The 18,712-nt window shown below is 33.5% G+C and overlaps 2 protein-coding genes across 7 annotated transcripts; both read right to left on the bottom strand.

Annotated features, from left to right (window-relative positions):
* Positions 1–751: 751 nt before the first annotated feature.
* Positions 752–7,775, bottom strand: LOC101884710 (sialic acid-binding Ig-like lectin 13). 3 transcript variants are annotated; one of them, XM_073947180.1, is made up of 9 exons: positions 5,843–6,573; positions 5,637–5,706; positions 4,482–4,850; positions 3,947–4,267; positions 3,568–3,858; positions 2,053–2,134; positions 1,600–1,672; positions 1,181–1,415; positions 752–1,094 (listed from the first exon to the last, which is right to left on the bottom strand). In XM_073947180.1, the coding sequence occupies exons 2-9, from the start codon at positions 5,680–5,682 to the stop codon at positions 1,087–1,089; spliced, it is 1,425 nt and encodes a 474-aa protein (XP_073803281.1). In that variant the 5' UTR covers positions 5,683–5,706; positions 5,843–6,573; the 3' UTR covers positions 752–1,086. The 3 variants fall into 3 exon arrangements, with proteins under 3 accessions (XP_073803281.1, XP_009298712.1, XP_073803280.1); XM_009300437.5 differs by adding an exon at positions 7,692–7,775 and having other exon boundaries at positions 1,033–1,415; positions 1,600–1,675; positions 5,843–5,903; XM_073947179.1 differs by having other exon boundaries at positions 1,033–1,415; positions 1,600–1,675; positions 5,843–6,370.
* A 1,724-nt stretch (positions 7,776–9,499) lies between these two features.
* On the bottom strand, positions 9,500–17,117 carry LOC101884649 (uncharacterized). 4 transcript variants are annotated; one of them, XR_012402083.1, is made up of 10 exons: positions 16,979–17,117; positions 16,830–16,885; positions 16,286–16,654; positions 14,370–14,690; positions 13,987–14,280; positions 13,829–13,910; positions 13,043–13,109; positions 12,351–12,570; positions 10,635–10,708; positions 9,638–9,772 (listed from the first exon to the last, which is right to left on the bottom strand). XR_012402083.1 is itself a non-coding variant. In XM_009300438.5 (9 exons), the coding sequence occupies exons 2-9, from the start codon at positions 16,879–16,881 to the stop codon at positions 9,690–9,692; spliced, it is 1,488 nt and encodes a 495-aa protein (XP_009298713.2). In that variant the 5' UTR covers positions 16,882–16,885; positions 16,979–17,117; the 3' UTR covers positions 9,500–9,689. The 4 variants fall into 4 exon arrangements, 2 of the variants coding, with proteins under 2 accessions (XP_009298713.2, XP_073803279.1); XR_012402084.1 differs by lacking the exon at positions 9,638–9,772 and adding an exon at positions 10,111–10,174; XM_009300438.5 differs by lacking the exon at positions 10,635–10,708 and having other exon boundaries at positions 9,500–9,772.
* Positions 17,118–18,712: the final 1,595 nt, after the last annotated feature.

Genomic DNA, 18,712 nt, shown 5'->3' with positions numbered 1-18,712 from the left:
CATCTAAAGAAATGTCTACAGGAAAAGAAAAAGAGTGTAAGACTTACCAGAAGTGAAAAGTGTAAAAAAAAGGTGGCTAATAAACTTCCTGATTTACTGGTCAAGATTGAAAATCAGTCATGTTTTGTTTTTCTGAATCACAAGTTCAGGTTTTTCTGCTACATGATATTTCTGCTACATGAGATTGAGTAAAAGTGTGCTGCATGAAGTTACTTAAAATTTTACACTGACTGAATAGGTACTGCTGACAGTCATAAATTTCATGAAATTTTAACATTAAGACTTTAAACTTTTACTTTTTTTTAAGCTTTATTCTCAGCTTAATGTGCAAAGACCGCAGAGAGCAGTTGGTATACACATTAATGGACAAACCAGCTTACAGACCTAAAAGTGTGAGCAATCTTGATTATTATATTTAAAAAACTAAATAATACCTAAAATAACAAAACTAAAACAACAACAGCGAGAAAACTGCAAGAGAATTTGATCTTAATGAACTAAAACTTTTGCAAAAGCTACACAAGTCACTGGCACTATGCATCGTAAAAAATTTATCAAACAAAAAGTTGTGGCAACAATTGTTTTTATGACACTTTTACTTATTTTAATAAGTTAATCAGGTTTCAACTAAATCTTTAAGCTATTAAAGTTTAACTCAATATTTTAGTCAGTTTCACTAAAGATTAAATTAATAACTTTATTTGCATGACATGTTGACTTTACATTACAGAATATCTCTTTCATACATGTAAACGCTACATCCTTTTCATTTATTAAACATTTTTGAGAACTTTACATATAAATCAGTTTACATGCTTTTCAAAGACAACTTAAATGAACACTTTTGTTAAGTTTCATTGAATCAATAAAAGTTTCATTCTTTTCAATAAAAACAGCAAATATTGCATAAAATCTATAGATTATATACGTATAAAAATCTACTAAAAACAAATTCATTGTGACATACAGAGATTGATGAGACAAGAAAAAAGGCTTTACAAATTTTGAATATTCTAAGCCAACACTCTGAACTGCACTTTGTCTTGATCAAACAGTCATGCTGATGTTCTCTAAGGACTATGGTGTTTATGGACCTTTGCATAAAGTCTTCTCCAAACAGCTCTTCCTCTAATTGCTTTGACTGTGTTTTTTTAGTAAGCTCATCTGCTCTCACTTTCACCTGTGCTTCTGTCGATCTTGAAGACTCTCTCACTGAACTCTGCTTCTGCTGCTCCGCCAGAACCATGCTGGACCACTGCATAGTCAGCAAGAAGACAGGAGACGCTAACCACCTGCTGTGAGCGTGATTCAGAATTTGAGAAGTCAATGGAGGAATAAATGATGGATTTTTGATTTGCTGTAGTGGCTCCAGCAGATGATATTATGACGTTATTTGCAGAGTCGTCTTGATTCTCCTATGGAAGAGCAGAAGGGATTAATTGTGTCTATTAAAACTGTTCAGCAATCATATATTGTATAATAACTAGTCTGGTTGGTAAATAATGCATTTAGTTTTTTTTGCAACTTCACGATTTTTTTAAATATGTTGTGTTTATGATTAAAGCGTTTGTGTGTTTTTATGTGTGTGTTGTAACTCACTTCATCTGTATTTTCAACACTTTCATTAGCACCTTCTTCTTGGTTAGTTGGTTGAATTTTTTCATTGTTTTTTCTACTGACGAAATACATACAGTACATGTTAAAATATTTCATATTTTATTTGAGTAAAACCAAGGAAGCAAAAAAGTCACTCAAAAATACACAACCAATTGATGTCTTTGTATGTGATGGATATTACAAAAACAACTGGCAACTGCTCTTCATGCTCAAGGTTTTCTGAGACTTACAAGATATTCACAAATCACAGTAATGTAAAAAGATGCAGCAGGTTTTCCCTTTAATGATTGTAAGAGGAATATGAAACAGCTGCAGTTTACCTTTCATTCTTGCTCATTCATTCTACATTAAGTTATGAATACACTAATGATGCGTGATTGTTCACATAAACAAAGACATTGTGTATAATAATCTTATTGATATTAATGCACTTACCGGACACATGTATATGCATATGTGACGGCCCACAACAGCACAATCACCAAAGCCCCAGCAGCAGCTCCAATCAGAATATAGACTGAATTCAAGACAAGAACAAAAAAAGAGTGTTAGCAAAACTGCTGATAATTGACTGGTTTAATTACTCGAGTGCTGGACAGTCATAAAGACAAATATAGTTTACCAAAATATTAATATTCTATCATCATTTACACAGTAAAAAAACTCTATTAAATCTAGTCAAGAGATACAATCTTCAAGCCAAAAACTATTAACAGTAAAGCTTAAAGGTATGTATTTTACAGCTAATTACAATTAGAAACATAATTTAAGAGCAGTCTTGTATTTTTATTTTAGTTCTTTCAGACTTATTCTTATTTTAGCTGAAGTAACTTGTTTAAAGTTTGCTCATTAAAAATGCTCAATCACACTTATACTTGTTCTTTAGTGACAAAATACATCCTGTTATGTTTTGCTGCAGTAATCTTCAGTTTATTTTAAGAAGCAGCAAGTATTAGATTTGCATTGTAACTACTGTTATGTCCTAATTTTAATAAAATAATTGTGGACAATGGGCTTGTATGTGTGCTGCAACGAATAATCAATGGTTTGCTGTGCAATAAAGTATTTTTAATGAATGATGTAAAGTCGAAGGACTCCCGCTGATTCAGTGTAGAGACTAAATAATCTAACATGTCAAAACTGGCAATTTAGACAAATACTGTGCTGCAAACAGCAAAAAAAGTTTGAATTTGTATATGGGCCTACCTTAGCAAATGACCATGAAATAAGCAGGATAATGAATTGCTTGCTGTGCTTTAAAAGAATTTTAATGCACTTTGCAGAGGCGACCACACTCCACTGGCTTTTTATGTGGTCCTTCGCCTCCACGTCGGGCAACACAGGGCAAAACCTTGTTCTTGTTTTAAGTTTAAATGGTTTAGCTAACTTTAAGCCAGAATATATAATGACAATCCTTAAACTAAGAGGAATTCTCCTGTTTAACTCTTTTTTTTTAAGATTTAAGACCTTTTCACATAAAATGAGGAAATCGTTTAGTTTAAAAAGCTATTAAGTTTTTACTATAATACCTATTTTAAGACATTGTTTTTATTAAAGCCTATACATTTTCTTATTTCAAGAAAGCCTACCAAGTATAACAATCTCACTGCACTGGCAGATCATTTGATTTCATTTAAGTTTGTATCATTTTAAATCATTCATTTATTTCTCTTGTTCAAATGCAGTTATTATTTTGCAGTGCAAAATGTTTGAAAAGGTTTACTTCTTCTGTTAAATAATACAAATAAAACATAAACCATTTTGACAAATGGTGGAAAACAGACAGAGATAGCAGCCACTGACAGTGGTGACTGTCAACTCTGATTACCAACATTACTATTTTTGTGTGTGTAACTAAAGAAAGAAACTATAAATATATAATAACCATATTTATCAAACTAATCTATTTTATCTTAACAGACAAATGAAGAAAACTGAAAACTGACTTACTTTCTTTTTGAGGGACAAAGACCAGATGAAACTGTAGAGTTGATGCGCCACGGGTGTTTTTACTGACACACAGCAGAGTGTTTGTGTGTGTGAGAGACTGATGTAGAGAGATGAAGCTCCTCAAGCTTGTGTTGCTCAATCGCTCTTCACTGATTAACGTGTTTGAAGAGTTCGAGACAGGACATCCAGATAGATGCCACTCCACTTCAGGAGAGGGATTCCCATCAACCTCACAGAAACACACAGTAACATCAGTACTGGAACAGCTGGAGTTTGAGATCTGAGGAGCATCTGAAAAGAGAGAGAGAAGGATATTGAACTTATAGATTTATGAGTGTCTTATGGAGGAGAAGAGAACAGATGGCAGTAAAAGTCCTACACTGCACATGTAATGTGATGCTGCTGTTAGCTGTTTTGTTGTTGTCCTGCAGCTGGTAGCTTATAGAGCAGGTGAAAGTGACTCTGTGGTGCCGCTGGGCAGCAGTGAAGTTCAGATCAGAGATGATGAGCTCCTTTAGATTAATGCTCTCACTGTGGGGAATTCTGGCAGTGGAGCTCCATGTGAGAGTTGCTGGAGGAGAAGAGCAGAGAGTCTTAGCAGAGCAGCGCAGACTCACAGATCTGCCCTCAAACACCTTCTGCTGATCCTGCAGCTCCTGCCCATCCACATACAGCACAACTCGAGGATTCTCCAAAGTTTCTGAAACACACATAGATTGGTCTTTAATAGAAATAAAACATTCTATGTTTAAAGGTCTACAGTGTCAAGCATAAAACAAAACAACATTTAATTTTTTTTAGCAATAAAATGCTATATTTACCAGAGAAACTACTACTTATATAGGCACTAGTTTTCATTCTATACAATTTTGATGAGACAATTTACACTAATATTAGGTCATGAAGTCACTCACCAATCACATCTACGGAAACACTGTTTTCTTTGTAGGTCCATCTCAGTTCACCTTCACTCTCAATCCTGAAGAAATACTGACCACTGTGATTTGATGTGACATCATAAAAGACAGTGGTACAGTCCTTGTCTATTAATTGTCCAGTTATATTCCCTTTAATAAAAAAGTTCTGGGTTGATGCACTGGAGTTAAACACTATACTGCTGCTCTTATCATGTCTGTCTTTATACCAGACTCCAGCAGCTCTCTCAGTGAGGTCTTTATCATATGACTCTTTTATGTCAAATCTGCACTTTATAATCACACAGGATCCACTGAGAGCTTGAATCTTCTCTGGCAAACTGATGCTGAAATCTCTACAGCACACACCTACAACACACATGATAAAAAGATTTCAAATAGAAGCAGAAAGAAACATGATGTTTTTTTTACCAAGTTTATAACGCAATTTTGTAACCTGATAGACATTTTAACATATGAGCAGAAAATCAGCAACAGTATAATCTTCCCTAGTACGACTTTAACACATTTTATGTATAAATCACTTTACGAGAAAATAGTTAAAAGTCTATAAATTTGTACAGACTAAACATTTTACCATTTAAACTAGTTAATTTACTAGTTATTTCACAGAATTTCTGAAGGTAGATATACAGTATGACATTTTGTTTTATTTTATTTTATTTTACCTAAACAAAAACAAAATGCATAGCTTTGTACTTACTAATCACAATGCAAATAATAAATAAATACTTTGTCAAAATGAAGCAGGTTGAATATTACCAAGAATAATTATCTGCCAAAGATCTAAGATAAATTAATTCAAATATAAAAGTAATTTCAAACAGGACTGACAGAGCTTCAGATCACTTAATCACTTTATTTTCTCTCTTTTTTTTTAAATGAAACAATCTGTAAGTCTTTCAATATATAGCATTTAAGTTCATCTTTCTTGACTTTTAACAATTGTATTGGAGATGCTTTTTTTTGTACTTCATTTAACATTTACCTTCATGACTTTATGCTTTGATTTGAGCCTTAAAGTGTGAAAAAAAGAATTAGTAATTTTTAAGGCCCACGGAGACCCTAAATGTGCACATAAACTAGCTGATATACAATAAACACACTTAGATAAGAAGGAAAAGAAAGGCAAACCTTGCAGGAGAAAACAAACAGAAATGATTTTCTCAGCAGTGTTCATCTCTTTATTAACTGACACTCAGTCCTGTGGAGAAAATTTGAAACTCATGAACATTATATATTAAGCCTCACAAATTAACACAAATTAACCTCACAAATCACAAACAGATTTCTTTAAAATACAAAACTACTATTGTCAGCATTTTTATGAACTGACTTACCAGAAATAAGAAAACAGTCAAACCAGTGCAGCTACCAAGGTGTTTCTTAAAACTAAAAATACTACAGATAAAAAAGAAAGGGAAAAAAGATTGTTAAAGTGTCAAATATGCGAATGATAAGAACTGCCCTGCTGCTGATGTGAGGCTACAGGAGTGTGACAGGGACAGAGTAACCCACACAAAGTACTGACTGAACTTCCTGTGCCAACAACGCCTTGCAACCTGTTTTACCTTAAAAAGCAAGAGAGGTTATCTGGTCACTTAAATATTCATTAATCTTTGAGCTGTTTTGTAGCTTATAGATGATTTCCTTAATTTCTTGAATGGTCTAAAAAAACAGACAATTTTATGTCTTTGCTGGAAAACGTCTTTGTTTAACTGTTCAGCAGTTTTTGTAAGTGTTGGTGGGTAAAAAGTCTAAATGTTCACATTCCTGTCAGATTCACTGCTATTAAACACTACAAAACAGCATACAGTCTGGATCGGTGGTAATGTATGTTTCTGTTCAGAGCAATAAATATGTGCCTCTGCATACAGCTTTCCATGGATAAAGGAAGGAAAAACTATAAGATCAGACAGTACAAATGTACTCAAATCACTTTAATACTCTTTAACACTTTAATACTTGCTTTAAGGTTCAATTAATCATATTTACAACACTTAACACACAACTCAGCAGTAAACGAGTCTGAATATGAAAATAAGTGTTTATTAAAACAACTAAATTGAGCCTAATCAAATGTGTACAAAAAGCACATTTCATGTTTTTGCTTTACATGTCAGATATTAAATCATGTGAAATAAACTATGTGAAGTAATTCTTTGCTCCTGGATTTTTTTTAATCCAGAAAGAACAATTGAGTGAAGAAATCAAAATGAACATTGTTTGTACATTTTTTTCCCCCATGTTTTTATTTTGTCTCCTCTTTTCTTAATGTTCAGAGTTTCATATTCAGAGTTTTGAGCAACAGATGGCTGAAGAGAACCATACGTGTCGGTCTCTGTCTGAGCCTGAGAACAAAAATACTCTCAGTCTCTTATCATCATTCAATATCAGCCTTTACTAGATCTAGACCACATATAGAAAAAAAAAACACTCACCTTCAGCTTGGTGGCAACAGTATATTAGGTTGGTATTGTTTAAACTTACGATATCTCTGTATGAAATGTCTGTGGTTGTATCTTGTGAGACTTCTGACACCTAGAACTGTGATCATGATGGTCTATACAGTGTATGCATAACTAATTAACGTATGCAAATTATTATTCCGATATTCTTTCCTAAACACATTTTACCCATTCCAATCCCTTGTCCCTTGTGTTTTTCTTATTCAACAGTTCCTTATTTTTGCTTTATCTAGTGCATACTTCTAGACATACAATAACAATCCTTAGAAACTATACATCACTTACACAACAATGGATGATTACGTACCAAATATAATATTAATAGCACTAAGACAGATGTTCAGAATTAAAGTGGAAATAAAATGCCATTTAAAGAATATGACAGAGAAGGTTTGACAGTCTTTAATAGAAACCTAAACTTCAACACACACACACAAAAAGAATCAAATAAGTGACTTAAATTCACAGCATAGGCAGAGTGGTTTATCACTGTGGCCTCACAAAAAGAAGGTCACAAGTTTGAATCTGTTCTGGGCCAAGAGGCATTTCTGTGTTAATTTTGCATGTTCCCTCCATGTTCGTGTGGGTTTAGTCCACAGTCCACACAGTCCATCTGTTATACGATTTGCATAAACTAAATTGGCCATTTACAGATTTTAGAATCAAGATCGTATGCATAAGCAATTGTGCGTAATATTCGTATTGACATTAATGCACTTACCGGACACATATATATGTAACGGCACACAACATCACAATCACCAAAGCTCCAGCAGCAGCTCCAATCAGAATAAAGAGTAGATTTCTACCTGACAGAAAATAAAAATCTTATGTCAAGTCAAAAATCTTACACTGATCTTGATTTAAGAATACTATTCAACATTATATTGTGTAAGATTCGTGTGATTGTTTTAAGATTAGTTATCTCTTTTCCTACTTCGTTAGTAAAGCTTAAAGTTAGGTGCAAATTTTGCTTAATTACAAACAGAAACATAATTGAAGACCAGCCTTTTATATTTATTTGTTATAACTTGTTTTATGTTTGTCTATTAAAAGGTTCAATATCCAGACTTATTCTTATTTTAGCTGCAGTAACCTATTTTAAGTGCTCCCAGTAGAAAAATGCTCAATCACACTTATACTTGTTCTTTAGTGACAAAATACACTTTATGTTTTGTTGCAATACTCTTCAATACATTTTGAGAAGCAACAAGTAATAATTGTGTTAATTAAAACACAATTAATTAGAATACAGTGGATAATATGTGTGATCTTGATTTAATTCAAATAATAATTTTGTTTCAGTTTAAATACCCTGGCTCAGTTTAAGACAAAGTATAAACGGTAATTAAAATTCTTTAAAAAAATTAGAAACTCTAGTTAAGAACTTTTTTACACAAAATAGGAAAATCATTCTATTATAATACTCATTTTAAGACCATTTGTTCTTTGCTAAAGGCTAGGTAAGTTCTCTCATTTCAAGAAATCTTACCAAGTATAAATATATCATTGACACTTGACTTGTATCTAGTGTCTATCTTTTTAAAATCATTCATTTATTTCTTGTATTTAGATTTATTTATTTATTTATTTATTTGCAGTACAGCCTTATGTCATTTTTAACTTGTACAGGATCCTTTTCTCTGATAAAAAAACAAACATTACCGTTTTGACAAATGTTAGTAAACAGACAGTGGGTGGTGTTGTGAAAAATAAATGAATTTTTTATTACTTTGGTCTCTTTTCTTTTCATTAAACATTTGGATTGCTTAAGGTAATATACAGTATTAACCACGCTTCTTCTCTGTGACATCCCTGAATACTAATTAGCATTTTGCAGAAGTAGATGCAGCTACTGGAAAAATAGTGACACCGATATCTGAAAATAACTTTAACTTTCCACGACAATGAGATGTGCTTAAAGGTGTGAAGACAGAATGTGGCAGAGCATGCCTTATCTGATAATAATGTCAGCTTGTGTGCACAGAGAAAGAGAAAAAGAGGAAATTTTTTACTGAACACACATGGAAATGGTTAAATATTACAACAATGGTTGTCAAAATGACTTTAAAAGAAAAAGAAAATAAACTCTATGTAATTCAGTGGCGTGGGTTTCCTCTGGGTGCTCTGGTTTCCCCCACAAGACATGCGCTATATCAATGAATTGGGTAAGCTAATTTGGCTATATGTGTGTATGTATTGTTTATGTGAGTGAATGAGAGTGTATGGGCGTTTCCCAGTGATGGGTTGCAGATTAAAGGGCATTCGCTGCGTAGAACATATGCTGGATAAGTTGGCGGTTCATTCCGCTGTGGTGACCCCTGCTTAATAAAGGGACTAAGCCAAAAAGAAAATGAATAAATAAATTATAATTTAGTGGCTACAGAATAAGTTGCATGATTTCTGACATTTACAGGTTACTGTCAGATGCTTCTTTGTCTTCTATTGAATGAATCTCAGAACATACATCAACTAAAATATATATTTTTCTAAACAGGTAAATAAAGAAAACTGAAAAATGAGACTTACATTTTTGTTGAGTGACGAAGATGAAATAGTTGAGTTGCATTGCCACCAGTGTTTTTACTGACACACAGCAGAGTGTTTGTGTGTAAGAGAGATCTAGAGAGATGAAGCTCCACAAGCTTGTGTTGCTCAATCGCTCTTCACTGATGAACATGTTTGAAGTGTTCGAGACAGGACGTCCAGACAGATGCCACTATACTTCAGGAGAGAGATTCCCATCAACCTCACTTACATCAATACTGGAACAGCTAGAGGACTTGGAGATTTGAGGAGGATCTGAAAGGCAGAGAGAACCAAGCTGAAGAGAATGGAATAGATAAATAGATTATGCTTTAGACAGATAAAACCTGATTTTACCAAGTCTAACAACATTCCAAACAACCAATAAGATTTGAGGGACAAATTTACAATTTATTTCAGGTTTAGACTTACAGTACAATCAGGGTTAGATGCATATACATCATTCTTGTTCACTTAGCACTTAGGAATTACATCATACAGGGACAACGTTCAAAGATCAACAAAATATGTTGGCCCAAGTATATGTCTAACTCTGCAAAATCAGTAATGAATGTGATTAAATACAAAAAAAATGAAAATGAAAATGTTATTACAGATGTCATTACAGAGTTTGAATCTTCTCTAGCAAACTGATGCTGAAATCTCAACAGCAAACACCTACAACACACTTGAAAAAAATATTTATAAAATATAAGCTTTCAGCCACACCAACCCATTATGTTTGCTAATAATTATTCAAAATACTTATTCAGCATTTATTAAATTGACTTCATGTTAATATCAACATTTAGTAATATAAAGTCATGCTTTTAACATTAATTAACGCAATAACCTTGACTAACAATGGATGACTATATTTTCATCAAGTACCATTGACAAATATTAATGGAAATCTGTAATAAATGTATTGTTCATTGCTTGTTCATGTTGGTATTTCTATTAACATTCACTAATGGAACATTTTATTATTGTTTAAGAACGTTGTAAACAGTTTGTCAGCAATTTGTTTTGGTCATGTAAACCCCAAAAACAAAATAAACATTTAGGAATTTGAATTCCTGTTATAATGTGGCTTTGATGTTAGAACTAAACGAGAAGGAGGAAACGGAAATCACACCCTTTTAGAAGATAACAGAAGAGAGTTATTTTCTCTGCAGTGTTCATCTCTTTATCAATAGACACTCAGTAAACCTGCACAAATAACAAAAATGAACTCATTAAAATCAGTTTGTCCTCACAAATGAATGTATATTGACTGATTGTTCTTGTAATTACACTATAAGCAAACACATATAGATAATATCTGCTATATTGATGAATCCATTACAGTCATCTTACAGGTCAGAAACTTGAACATAATTTTAAAGAAGCATAAATAAGGAGATAATTTTAACACTTACCAAAAGAAAAATCTTTAATGAAGCTGGCAATCTAAAGTTTCCTAAATGCAGGACACCATGTTTTGTGCCTTAGCTGATGATCATTTAAGCCTGCACTACACTTGTGTGTGAACATTATACTAGCAGATAGTGTACAACTTCCTCTATTTGGTTTACAAACTATATAGTCTTCAAAGTTGTTAAGGTGTTTTTGCTTTTTTTCTCTCTTTTTTCAGATAAATGCCAATAGTATAACTAAAAATTTGTTTTCAGTTCACTGAAAATGCTCATCAAAGTATTGCAACTTTCCAAATTTCAGTTCATCAAATAATAATAATAATAATAATAAGTCAAAGGAGCCAGCGACTTATTTGTATTTGACAAACTGGTCACAAAACTTAAAATCTAATTAACTTCAGAGGCATGCTCAGTTCAAATGCAAATGACATAAACTATCTATGCTGCCAAAATGGTTCGTACCATTTTGACTCAGCATGAAGCAATAGTGCAATCAATCTGTGTAAAAAATCAATGTCTGCAGCATTTTGCATTATTGGCCCTTTACATATATTAGGACCTGAGTAAATACTAGAGCGACAGAAATACAAGATTCATTTAGCAAACTACTCAGAGGATTACAAGGTGCCATAATCAATTATATTCACTTTACTTTTTCAATAGACTTCTACAAATGTTTACACTGTAAGTGTAAAGTACAATACAATAGATGCATACAATACATTTAAATGTGGGAATTGTTGACCGTGGGAATTTGAAAAAAAAAAAAATCCTGAAAAGTATGATGTAAGCCAACAAAATTTATATACTCAATTTATAAAAAGAAATACTATATAAAAAATCAAATACAATTCTACAATGTTACACTACAGCTGCGTCTGTGTGGATAACATGCCAAAAATGCTACCCTCTGCTGGTTAAAAGATGATGCAACAATTCAGTTTTGTTGTATTTGTACCATCCTAATGACTTCAATCAAGTCAAAAAAGGACTACAAACTGCTAAATGTACAGTACACCGTCAGAGGGAAAGAATGAAGGAAAAATAATTGTCTGGGTGATGTTTTCATGTGAACTGTTCCTAAATGTGCATGAGTCTGGCATATTAAAATCTTTCTGTAACTTTATAACAGATGCAATATTGATGCTTGACTGTCTCCCAACTGAAAAAAAGTCAAAATAAGCCTTTTTTAAATTTAATATCTTTAAAATGTATTTTGTAATAAAAAAAAACCCTTATAAATAAGTACAATCTCTGATTATGTCCATGAGTGTGCAGGTTGATTTTAATTGCAAATATTAAGCAAAAAAAAGATCACCTGACCAGTACAAGGTGTTTTCACATGTTATCCATTCTCTAATATTTGCATCAGTCTGGTATGTTTGAATCTTTCTGATAAGTCATCACAGTCGAGGGGGCAATGCTTGGCTGATTACCTCCCACAGAGCTTTCCGTCTCTGTCACTCCACCAGAGTAATTGATAACAGCATAGTCAGTGGTCAGTGATGATTTTTCCTTCATTTCCTTTGACTCTTGTTTGATGTTTTTGAACTCAACTGAGGCATAATGGAGAGATTCTTGAGGATGTATTGTGGTGAGTTCAGGAGGTAGAATAATATAATTGGCATATTCAGTTTTGTTCTCCAGTTGAACAGCCTAGACAATGAGTGAGGTATAATGAAGTGTGAATTAAACAGGAGCTAGAATATCAAACCTTTCGCTATTCTGAAGCTTGTTTGAGCTGTGCCCTCTACTGTACAGATGTAAATTTACACTTGCTTGTAAATTTCAGTTGTGATGTGAAAGGGTTATTAAATTAGACAAAACAATTTTTTGTTAAGAAGCTTGATCCAAATGAGAGAAAAAAAAAAAAAAGTAATTTAATACATTACTTTACATAAACGGAAGCTAAGAAAAGCAAATTATGTTTTTTAGGAAGTAACACAATATTGTAATGCACTGCATTTAAAAATAGCTTTTCCTGACAATGGATATAGAATAAAGAAAAGCATGTGCTTGAAAGATTTTAAGTGAACTGTACCTCTAAAATTATGTAATATTTGTCAGTAATTGTGTATATGAGGTTGCCATAATGAATGAATGAACATTGTGAGTTGTTGGCACTCACCCCATCAGTCGTAATGACTCCAGTAGTATCTTCTTGTTTTGTCTGTAAGCATCTGCATCTTTCTTTTCTAAATAGGATTGAAAAAAGCAAATCAAGGACTGTGACTATGACAATAATAACCCCCTATCAACTGAGCAGTAGTCTGTACAGAGCTTGTGTTATTTAAGCATATGCTACAGGACCTCTAAAGGTTGAAAATTTAAAGGGTTAGTTCATCCAAAAATAAAAATATATTCACCCTGCTCCATACTGCACTTTATGAGTTTCCCTTTTCAGTTGCACACAAAACAATATATTTTGAAATATGTTAGAAGCCTGTAACCATTGACTTCCATAGCATGAGAAACAAATATTATGGAAGTTAATGGTTATAGGTTCGCTCCATTGTTCAAAATAACCTCATTTGTTTGAACAGAAAAGAAGAACTCAAAATTGGTTTGTGACAAATGAAGGGTGTAGTGCATAATTACAGAACATTCTGTTTTGGGTGAACTACCCCTTTAAGATTTTACTTCATAATTTATTTTCCTTCATGTGGTTTTAACTTTTATGAGTTTCTTTCTACTGTTAAACACAAAATAAGAAATTGTAAAGAATGCTGAAGAAAGAATCTCAAATAGCCATTGAACAAGTCAAGCATAAGCAAATCAGCAGAATTTTTTAATTTTTTGGGTGAACTATTCCTTTAAGAACTTTGAAAACCTCATTATTGAGATGTTTATTATGACAAAGATACACAAAGAAAAGTCACAAAACCCCCAAAAGACCTTAATTGTATGTACATACCGTACACAATATATAATAATGCACATCATTATCAAGGAAACCCCAACAGCAACTCCAATCAGGACAGAGAAACTGTGTACACCTAGCAAGCAAAAAAGTATTTGTTCAAATAATTGTGGATACAATATATCAGCAGTTTAAGTTGTATTTAGATTTACCTCTATCCTGAGAAAAGGGAGTCAGTTGAAGAATTTGAGTTGCATTGCCACGAGTGTTTTTACTGAAACACAGTAGAGTGTTTGTGTGCGTGAGAGACTGATGTAGAGAGATGAAGCTCCTCAAGCTTGTGTTGCTCAATCGCTCTTCACTGATGAACGTGTTTGAAGAGTTCGAGACGGGACGTCCAGATAGATGCCACTCCACTACAGGAGAGGGATTCCCATCAACCTCACAGAAACACACAGTTACATTAGTACTGTTACAGCTGGAGGAATTGGAGATTCGAGGAGCATCTGAAAAAGAAAGACAAAATGATATTGAACTTATAGATTTATGAGTGTCTTATAGAGGAGAAGAGAACAGATAGCAGTAAAAGTCCTACACTGCACATGTAATGTGATGCTGCTGTGAGCTGTTTTGTTGTTGTCCTGCAGCTGGTAGCTTATAGAGCAGATGAAAGTGACTCTGTTGTGCCGCGGAGCAGCAGTGAAGTTCAGATCAGAGACGATGAGATCCTGTAGTTTGCTGCTCTCACTGTGGGGGATTCTGGCAGTGGAGCTCCATGTGAGAGTTGCTGGAGAAGAAGAGCAGAGAGTCTCAGCAGAGCAGCGCAGACTTACAGATCTGCCCTCCAACACCTCCTGCTGATTGTGCAGCTCTTGCTTATCCTCATACAGCAGAACTCGAGGATTCTCCAAAGTTTCTGAAACATACATAGATTGGTCTTTAATAGAATTTACTTTACAGTCTCAACATTTTTTCAGCAAAGAAATGCTCTTTTATAGGTATAACATGTGATTAAATGACCTGCTACGGTCAAACAGAACAAAATGAAACCATAAAAAGTTTGAGAATTTAATAGACTAATTACCAACCTACGTCACGCATGACGTCACATGGGTCCCTGATTGCAAAAAGACAGGCTACAATGGGAAAGATGTCGTGTTGTGCGGTAGGATGCCGAATTTGAGTCCAAAAACAGAAATCTGAACTTTTACCATACATTACACACTGCTTACCGACTGCAGACGTCTTTGACTAAATGGGAGCTGAATGAAGTAAGGAGCTAATTAGAAATGCTGGACTCTGCAGTTCTCATGTCATATCAGGTAAGTTCACGCTTTGCTAAATCATACACATCATTCGTTTTTGATTGCAGAAATGATTTCAGCAAAAACAGTTACATATGGTTAATTAAACTGCGGACACCGAATGCTAAGAATGAATCGTGAAAGTTACTTTTATTAAGGTAAACTTGGTTTTATATTCACACATTCATTCAGTGACAACTTGTGAAACACTCCCTATATTGTTTACCACGGCAATATTCGGTCTGAAATAACCCGCAAGTGTGACTTGAAAACAACATTAATACTGTTTATTTGACTGTAAACAATGTTGTATATTGATAGTCATTGGCTGCTGCTAATATGATTTTGCTATTTAGAGTTTGCAAATAACATTTTTATGAAATTATATTATTAAGGAGAAAGTCTGAATGTGCGAATATAAAACCAACTTTAGCTCTATGTGTAGGTTCACGTACCCTGCCGTACAGGTGAAGTTCATTGTCAGAATGCAGTTGTTTTGCGTGTTGGTGATTAATTACACAGGCCTTATATAACGTTAGCTCCGTCTTGTTTCCTTGTCTTTGGCTAGGCGGAATCTCGATGTTTAGCTCTTGAATCATCATAAAGCACTATTTCTTGCACATGACAAAAAAGAACAACACTGTTGGTATCCAAAGACTTGTAGGCCTTTAACTTCTCACTTGTAAAATCACTCGGAGCCTCAATGAGATTGTATATTTCGGGCTGGATGCTCGGTCATTTCGTCTTGTCCAATATCCATTGGGAGGGTGCTATCGCAAATGGACCTGTCAGATGAACGCCGTTCACTTTTACGTTAATTTTGCTGAATCACTGTGGTTGTCACTGGGTGACAAGCTGTTATAACATGCTATAAGCATTATGTAAATAATATATATAATATGTAAGAATAAATTTTATTTCTAAGACAACAACAAACTCTGCACCGCATCTGATGTCATTCCCTAGCTGTAAATGCTGGCGCTCCCGGTTGCTTTCTGCCACCTCCCTGCGCGCGCATCCTGAATGTTTACAGACATGGTAATTGGTCTTTAGTATGTGAACAAAAATAATATAGATAAAAATTTTAATAATAAAAAATGTCTACTTATTGATTTTTCATTCTGTACATTTCAAGTAATAAACAAATTTGGTTTTAATATAGAATCATAATTTAGAGATTATGTTAACCAGTCATGAAGTCACTCACCGATCACAACTACTGAAGTATTGCTTTTTGTAAAGGTCCATTTCAGTCCACCTTCACCCTCAATCCTGAAGAAATACTGACCACTGTGAATTGATCTGATATCATAAAAAACAGTGGTGCAGTCCTTGTCTTTTAATTTTCCAGTTATATTCCCTTTAATAAAAGAGTTCTGCATTGATGCACTGGAGTTAAACACTACACTGCTGCTTGTATCATGTTTGTCTTTATACCAGACTCCAGCAGCTCTCTCAGTGAGGTCTTTATCATATGACTCTTTAATGTCAAATCTGCACTTTACAATCACACAGGATCCATTGAGAGCTTGAATCTTCTCTGGCAAACTGACGTTGAAATCTCTACAGCAAACACCTACAACACACATGATAATATAGTATTTCAGTCAAAACATTCACCAACACTACAAGCCATCTTTGAAGACAGTATATTATACCAAACTAGATTTTAAATATGTAATAGTTCCCCATTGTCATTACAGTCACAATAAAAAACGAATTTAATTTGTCAAGGAAAAGAACATATAAACCTTTCAACAGAAAGCTGAGAAGAATAATTTTCTTTACAATCCAGATGTCCATCCTTCTGTGAAATTGAAAAAAGAATAAAAAATACATGTATGCCTCTGGGAAAACATCCAAAATCTTGCCTTCAAAAATGTATAAAAACTGTCCTCACCTTTTTCAGAGTACAATCTTCTAAAATAGTTCCCAGGTTTACATCTGCTTCTGAAACGTATGAATAGAACACAACACACCCACTGTGATCATACCCATTACAGCTTCCTTTTTATCACATTAGTCTAGTTCCTAAAAAAGCACAAACATTAATTTTTATCACAAAACCACAAACAGTTTCCATTTAAATTAGACTGTAATTAAGCTGTAAACACATTATGTATTACTGAATAATTCAGGAAAATGGAAAAAATTGAATAACTTACTGGAAACACAAGTTGGAATTGATGAGTAAATGATGACAAATTTAGTATTTGGCTAATTATAAACATGGTTAAAAAAACAGTGTTGCATCATATACAGAAATGTCTAGCACCACTGTATTTCTTTCTAACTTGAGATATATATATATATATATTAATTGAGACATTTCTGCAAGTTAATACATGTACACTTATTATCATTAATAGGACAAATGAAATACTTTAAATTACAAAAAAGATTGCCAGAGTAAAACGGGAAGTTACAGGTTTAAAAATGTTTTAATACTACAGCACCCTGTTTTAAAACTGTAAATTAAACTGTAAATTAAGCTGTAATTTATAAAAAGAAGCTATAGGGCTCTATTTTGATGATCCATGCACAAAGTGCAAAGCGCAGTGTGCAGACGCATTAAGGGCGTGTCAGAATCCATTTTTGCTAATATAAGGATGGAAAAATCCGCGTTGCGCCATGGGGCATGGTCTAAAGGGGTTGAGCTTATTTTCTTAATAAGTTATAGGTGTGTTTTGTGAAAATAATTTTTAATTTGTAAAGTTATTTGCATATTGCTCTACATCTTGTGTGTATTAAGCAGTGTGTAAATGAGGTGCACAACTAACGTGCTCTGTGCTGGACTTTAGACCGGCTTTGTCCTGGTCTATAGAACAGACTATTAAAGTTACTCAAAATAACAACGTGCCAGCAATGCGCCTCAAAACGCCTTCTTTTTTTTAGACTGGAACACCTATGGGCGCACATATGAGCGCAAATGCATTAGCTATTTAAACAGCGTGGCGCAAAACGTCAAAACGACTCTTGCGCCAAGCTGAGACTAGCAAACAGCAATTGCGTCGCGCCTTGCACCACATTGTGCCGGGTGTACGATAGGTCCCAAAGACTTTAAATGAGCTCAGTGATGAGATAAAATAAAAGAAAATCCCCTACAATTATGCAATTATTGACTAAAACTACCTGGAATTTAAATATTTCCATAACTATTTTTACAGACAACTGAGTAATTGTAAATTAACGTACAAGAGCTAAACTAATAGAAGTCCAGCATACGTCACCAGGGTAAAGTAATTTCACAAGATCTAATATTAGATATTTTTGACTGAAAAAATTAACTGTTAAAAAGTGAGTATAAAAATATTGTGTAATAAATGTGTTTGTGTGTGTGAGTTGTATTTTATGCTGAAACATTACAATAATAAATGTTCATGAACAGAATTTAATTTTGTTATATCAGGATGAAATATTACTTTCTAAAAGGAGTTTGTTGATCTTATGTTGAGAGCATTTCACATTAATACCTTTTTATACATTTAAAGTTAAAATTCTTAAAACAATCTGTAGCAATGAACGAACAATTTTAAAAACATTCTTAAGCAAACTATATGGTGTCATAATATTACATTATTCAAAGAATAAAGCACTATTTATTGGATTTTGGTAAAAGGAAGAACTGTAAAAT

Source organism: Danio rerio, chromosome 4, assembly GCF_049306965.1.
Source record: "Danio rerio strain Tuebingen ecotype United States chromosome 4, GRCz12tu, whole genome shotgun sequence".
In the NCBI taxonomy this organism is placed as follows: Eukaryota; Metazoa; Chordata; class Actinopteri; order Cypriniformes; family Danionidae; genus Danio; species Danio rerio.
The sequence above is the reverse complement of the archived record's forward strand: the minus strand, read 5'-3'. Positions and strand labels throughout refer to the sequence as shown.